Source organism: Octopus sinensis, unplaced genomic scaffold (assembly GCF_006345805.1).
Source record: "Octopus sinensis unplaced genomic scaffold, ASM634580v1 Contig13619, whole genome shotgun sequence".
Taxonomy (NCBI): domain Eukaryota; kingdom Metazoa; phylum Mollusca; class Cephalopoda; order Octopoda; family Octopodidae; genus Octopus; species Octopus sinensis.
In genome coordinates this window covers 240,751-247,539 of record NW_021833018.1, presented here as the reverse complement: position 1 = coordinate 247,539, position 6,789 = coordinate 240,751, and the positions used below count along the sequence as shown (strand labels likewise).

The 6,789-nt window shown below is 32.3% G+C and overlaps 1 protein-coding gene across 1 annotated transcript; it reads left to right on the top strand.

Moving 5' to 3' along the window:
• Positions 1 to 5,999: 5,999 nt before the first annotated feature.
• LOC115229717 (tigger transposable element-derived protein 6-like) lies at positions 6,000 to 6,578 on the top strand. The gene has a single exon (XM_029800027.1). It carries the CDS (start codon positions 6,000 to 6,002, stop codon positions 6,576 to 6,578), a length of 579 nt encoding a protein of 192 aa, XP_029655887.1.
• Positions 6,579 to 6,789: the final 211 nt, after the last annotated feature.

The window sequence follows — 6,789 nt, the reverse complement described above, 5'->3', positions numbered from 1 at the left end:
TTTTTTTGGTGATTAGACCACCCAATCTTCGAATGGACGAAAAACTCTCTGATCCAAAGACTCCGGAAGTCTCCACAGCGATCGGTTGGAAAAGATATCTGTCTGCCAGGAAAGAGTATTTCTTTTTCTTCAACTCTTCAGAACGTTTTGCGGCAGAGCCAGGAAAGGATGCCGAACTTCCGAATGAAGAAGGTCCAAACGTGTCAGGGCAGGTAAAATCCCAAACAAGTGCTTTCCCTCTCGTGTACGGGTAGATGGTTACGCCGTCTGGGCGTTTGCCATCCCCTCTATCGAGACCAGCTGGTTCGAGTTGAGAGTGGAATCCGGCAGCGTCCATGGCCCTTTTGATGATGTCATTGGCGGCGGAATGTCGGGGAAAACGACCAGCACTACGAGTGCAAGAAAGTGGGTGCCTTCCCAATGGACCAATCCTCTTTCCACATTTGCAGGGGTGTGGGGTGCACATCGGTAAGCCGAGACGTAGACATAGGCCGATCCTAATAGTATCGTCGTCCAGTTTACAGCCGGTAGACGCAATAGGACAAGCGCTTATCCAGGAGCAGAATTGGGTTGTGCACCCGATCTGAGACATATGATCCGTTCTTGGTCCATGCACAGTTCGATAACTCTGTAAGTCTCCTTGCACCAGATTTCGACCCAATGTCTCTGTGAAGATTCCACTTCGGGGAATCTCAGACCATGACTGCTCCAAGACTCGAGGCCGTTTTGCATCCACCGACACGGGGTACATTCATTTAAAGACTTGAGAATGACGCCGATGAGGAGACCACAAAATGATTGTGAGGCCAAATAGGCTGGAAGAGCCAAGTCGGTAGGTGAACGGAGACCGATACCTCCCATACGAATAGGTAGGGAAGCTTGTTTCCATGCGAGATTATCAAGTTGCACATTACAAATAAGTTCGGCATGACGACGAATGATCGAGTCTATTGACCCAAGATGTTTAGGATGAAGGAAACATGGAGATGAACGGAGGATATACAGAATTTTTGGAATGGATAAAAAATTCTTCAATATTGTAATTAATATTAAACTTCAAAGAATAATAACTTGTTAATTATTTTTTAAGTCTGGACATTGGCACAATCGATATTTTGCTCATCGAATTTTTTATCTATTAAATTTAAATGTTTAAACTACCTCAACGCGATTGTTTGATAAAATACTGATAATTTCTGCAGATGGATAATATGGAGATTCAAACTTATCCAGTCGCAACGAAGGATTTGTTCCAAAGTCTTTTTTAACTCGAACCTAAACATTAATTTTTATGCATAATTTATCACCAACACTAAATTCATCATTAATATTGTGAACATTCATTTTTCTGTTCATCGCTTTGTAATAATTAGAATTAGAATCAATGGGGTTGATTTCGAACTGAAAATTTTTTCGGACTTGTAAACGAATAATTACAATCATCTACATATAGAAATTCAAATTACATGAATTTTCAATTGGACTCGGACAATTGTTTTCATCATCGACTTGATCAGGACTCAACAAATCATTACTTGAATTATCTAAGGAATAATTTTATAATTACAACCATAAAATATTGTATTTATTCCACTTATTCCCCGGTATCTTTCAAAAGGGCTCTTATTAGAAGATGAGTGGACAGAAATGTTATAACTGTACACTGCATTTTCTAATTTTTCCAGCCACTTTTTATTATCATTGTCGATCATTTTTGCCATTTTTCTTGTAATTGACTGGTTGAAGCGTTCGACAATCCCTTGTGAGCGGGGATTGTTTGGCCTTCCGTGAATTCGTTTGATATTGAATTCCTCAAATAGATTGGTCATTTCACGATTCTTGAATTCAGTCCCATTATCGGACTGAAGAAATTGACACGGACCATTTAAGAAAAATAATGATCTGAGGTTTTCACAAACTTCATTTGAGGACTTAGTGTAGCTCGGCCTCGCAAATGAAAATCTATAAAAATTGTTAAAAAAAACTAACCTGCTATATACGTCAATGACCGTTAAAATCCATTTATAATTTTTATTTATAGTAGAAAAACTTTTCAGATCTATAAGATCTATCTGAAATCTTTCATTTGGGCAAGATGCAAAGACATGGTTATTTATATCTCCAATCTAGGATTTAGAAAAATTAAAACTTTTAAGGGTCGCGCAAATTTACAAATTTCACAGTTTCGAATGACTTTTCGAATAATCTCATTTTAACTGGGAAATATCGTTGTCGACATTCATATTCAATTTTGTTAACTCCTCCATGCGAGAAGTCATGCAAACTTTTAGCAACGATCTCCATTTCGGGTTCATTGTCTAGACTCTAGAGGGGTGCGCAAGCTTTTCGGGTTTGCGGCCGCATAGCATTTTTTTTTCCTTCTCTTCCACGGCCGCACATTTTCTGCATTATTTTTTCGATATTAATATAGTAATTTTTTTTAATTATTACAAGTGACCGCATAAGTTGCCCATTGTCATCGAGACCGAATGAGTTCTTGAACAGGAAATGCTCTCGTTCATCAGGGAAATCATATTATTAAAATAAATAATTATTTCATGGACAAAAGATAAGAAAGAAGGAAAATTAATTAAAAGAAATGTATTATACAAGTTATTCTAATGAAGGCCAGGATCTTTAGTATTTTTTGTGAGCTTATTGAAATCCACTGGTAGGATAGATATCATTATGCGCAAACATGACTCTAAGTTTGCATCCGGTATCCGAGATCTATATTGACTTTTTAAATATTTCATTTTGCTGAATTGTGTCACGTGAAAGTGGAATTGCTTCAAAGTTATGCTCCTTGTCGGGATCAATGCATTTAACTGATTCCATGATACATCTTTTCACAAGTTCGCCGTCTGAAAAAGGTTTTCCAGCAGATCCAAGGATATGAGCAACTCGAGAGGATGCTTCAACTCTTGCATTTGCCACATTTAAAAAAGTTTTTAAACATTTTTTTGTTGTCTTAATTTGTATTTCAAATTTTCGACGGAATCTTTTCTTGAACACTTGGACTTGACAACTAGGTGGTCTAAATGTCTCTGAAAATATTGTTTAGCATTGTCCCGTTTTATAGTTTTCACAATCTCATGGCACAATAAGCATTGCATGCTATTGTTGTCTGTTTCGACTACGAAGTATTCACTTTGCCAGTTGATATTAAATTTTCTTTTTTTCTTCATTCAAAGAACGTCGTCTTTTAACAGGTAATGACATAAATAAATTAAGCCGTTTATGATAATTACTTTTAAAAAAGGTTAACCATTATATAAAAATAGAATTTTATTTAATATGAATATTTTTAATTATTACAGTAGACTATCCATTTAACAAAAAAAAAATTAACGAAAATATTCATTTTACGAAAGTCAAAATATTTTTTTACGTTTTTCCTTAGATAAATTCAAAAATAAAAATTTTTTTCTTTGTATTAGTGAATATTTAAATATATTTAACGAATATTTAAATAACGAAAATTAAAATTTTTGATAAAATTTTAAAATAATTTTTCCTCGCTATTTCTTTGTAGTAAACCATGTGTGCAAGGGTGAACAATATGAAGAAAAAATGAAAAACTTATCAAATTCAACAAAAACTGGAAGTTATTGATTTCAAGAAAAATAATCCTGATGTTACTCAAGAAAATTTGGCTCAGCGGTTTAATATGCCTATTGGAGTGATCAATTCAACGTTGAAGAAAATGCAATTGTATGGATCAAGGCGTCACAAACAAAAAAAGAATATTACATTTAAAAGTTGTACTGATAAGATATATGAACCACTATATGCATGGATTCAGAACAAACGTTTCTGTAATCACACCATAACTAATGAAATGGTACGCGAAATGGCACTCAAAATTGCTCAACGATTTTATATTGAAAATTTCAATGCATCTCACCCATGGATTTCACGCTTTAAGGAAGAGTATAAAATAAAAACACTCACGATTTCTGGAGAAGAACAATTAGTGGATCCCGTTTTGCTTATAGATTCATATGAACGCTTTGCAGCCATGTTAAAAAAATATGGATCAAAAATTTTTACAACTGCGATGAAACTGCCCTTTTTTCAAATGTACTCCAGAAAAAACATTAGTTCTTGACTCCGAATCAAGGGCTTCAGGAAAATTTTCTAAAGAACGAATAACAGTGTTATTATTAGGGCAACCAAAAGTCATATAATGCTTATCACAAAATAAGGTCATTTTGTGTTTGTTTATATTAATTAAATATTTTAATTATATTTTTTAACTATTTAAACACTTATTAATAGGTCATATAAGTCATATTCAATAATAAAGTCATATTATAAAAATAAAGTCATATTCAAATTTTTGTATATTTTAATGAATTAGATTAATATTTATTTTTTTAAATATAAATATTTGAATAATAATATTTGAATTATTTTTTTATAACGTGAGATATAATCGGTTTTTTGTTGAGTGAGATAAAGGTTTTTATATAAAAAAGGTATATTAATAGATGCCTAAATCAAAAAAATCTAATGAATTCAAACTCTCTAAAATATTAAATAAATATCCGCACGAATTTACGAGAAGTACTAATGGGGGACTTAATTGCAAGTTCTGTTGTGTTCCGGTAAACTTTTCAAAAAGTTTTAACGTGGAACAACACAGACAGACGGAAATGCATAAAAAAAGAAGTAAAACACACGACTTGCGTCAATCGAAATTGATTGCAATTCCAAATGATTTTTGTTTTAAATTGGTTTCGATGATGACGGGTGTGAATATCCCTCTTTATAAGATTCGTCACAATCTTTTTTCTAAGTTTTTCGACGATTTGGGATTTTCTGTTCCATCAGAAACCCATTGTCGCAAATTGGTATATGATAAATATCTTCTAAATTTTGAACGAATAAAAAATCTTATTTTAAATTTGAAAATATTTTTGATTGTTGATGAAACCCAAATTTCAAATAATAAATTTGTGAATGTTTTGGGGGGGACTATTTGTAATCCATCGAAAATTTATCTATTAAATTGCATTTCTGTTGAAATATGTAATGCTTCATTTATTTGCCAGATAATCGATGAAACTTTAAAGGATTTTAACGTCAAACGATTTAATTTTGTTTTATTGGTTACCGACGCTGCATCATACATGATATCTGCTGCAGAAACATTGTCAATTCTGTATAACAATGTTATACACATCACTTGTTTTGCTCATCTTTTACATAATTGTGCCTTAAAAATTAGTACACACTATGGGGATATTAATAATCTGATTGACACGATGAAAACTGCATTGCTCAAAAAAAATCTCGAAGAGATCTTTTTGACAATATAGAATTACCACCTGAAGTAATAATTACAAGATGGGGAACCTGGCTTAGTGCAGCCTTTTACTACTCGAAAAACATGCATACAGTTCGCACTATAGTTTCTGGTCCTGAATTTAACAAAAAAGGGAAAATCTTAGATAAAGTAAAAACTGCTTTAGATTCAATTAATTTGGAAAGAAACCTTTCATTGATAAAATCATGTTATAGTGACATATTAAATGGATTACATCAATGCCAAGAAACTTTTTTTACCATTGAGGATGCCGTTAAATTTATTAATGTGATAAATTTTGGGGATGATCCATGTGGAATATCTAAATATTTCCGTAAAAGAATATATAAAAATCGATTAAAAGAAATTTATACTGCTAAGATTGATAATTGTTCACCAGAAATTTGTTCGATATTATGGAAATGTCCAGCAACAACTATTTCCATTGAAAGAAGTTTTTCTATGCTTCAAAAGATGTTGGAGAAGGATAGAAACTTTAAAAATTATAACATTAAATATTACTTTTCGTTATATTACAATAAATTTGAGTGATTAGTTCTAAAAAATTTATTAGGTCATATTAAGGGCATATATTTTTTCGTTTAAGGTCATATAAGTCATATTTTATCGGTCATATTTGAAATTTTTTAGGCCATATTTGCGGTTGCCCTAGTTATTATGCACAAATATGGAAGGAGATAAAGAGCATCCGTTGGTAATCGGAAAATTCAAAAATCCTCATGGTTTCAAAAATATTAATATGAATAATCTTGGGATTCAATATGCAAATAGCAATAAATCTTGGATGACCAGTTTAATTTTTAAAAACTGGGTTGAACGGTTAAATTCCAAAATGAGTGTGGAAAATAGAAAGATTTTGCTTCTTTTAGATAATGCGCCAGTTCACTATTTTGATGGCGAATTCAGTAATATCGAATTGTATTTTCTTTCTCCAAAGACAACATCTAAGATTCAACCAATTGATCAAGGGATTGTGCATTCATTTAAATCGTTGTATAAAAAAGGAATGACTAGAAATTTGAGTATGGGAACAAATATAGGAACATTGTCATATACAGATGAACTTACCAAATTCAAATTAGTGAATGCTCTACCTTTAATTATTGAGGCTTTGAACGAAGTCACAGTGGACACTATCAAAAATTGCTTTAACAAGGCATTAAATAATTGGGCGAAGATAGATGAAAAAATACTTGAAGAATCCACTGACGAAAAAGGTATTAAATTTAAATCAGCTTACAATTAAAGATAATAAAAGTGAAATTATGATTGAGTTTCCTGTCTGTGCACCTGTCGTCTGCGAAGAAAACGCGTATTTTGATACAATACAATGTGAGGAAGAAAATGAGCATGAAGAAATAGATAGCACAAATGACAATCCCATTGGTCATGCAGATGCACTTAAATATTTGGAAAATATTGAAAAATATTTTTTGCAAAAATCTGGTGAACATATT

Bases quoted from the DNA above. Each gene is read 5' to 3' on its own strand.
- LOC115229717 (XM_029800027.1), top strand. From the start codon at position 6,000: ATGGAAGGAGATAAAGAGCATCCGTTGGTAATCGGAAAATTCAAAAAT.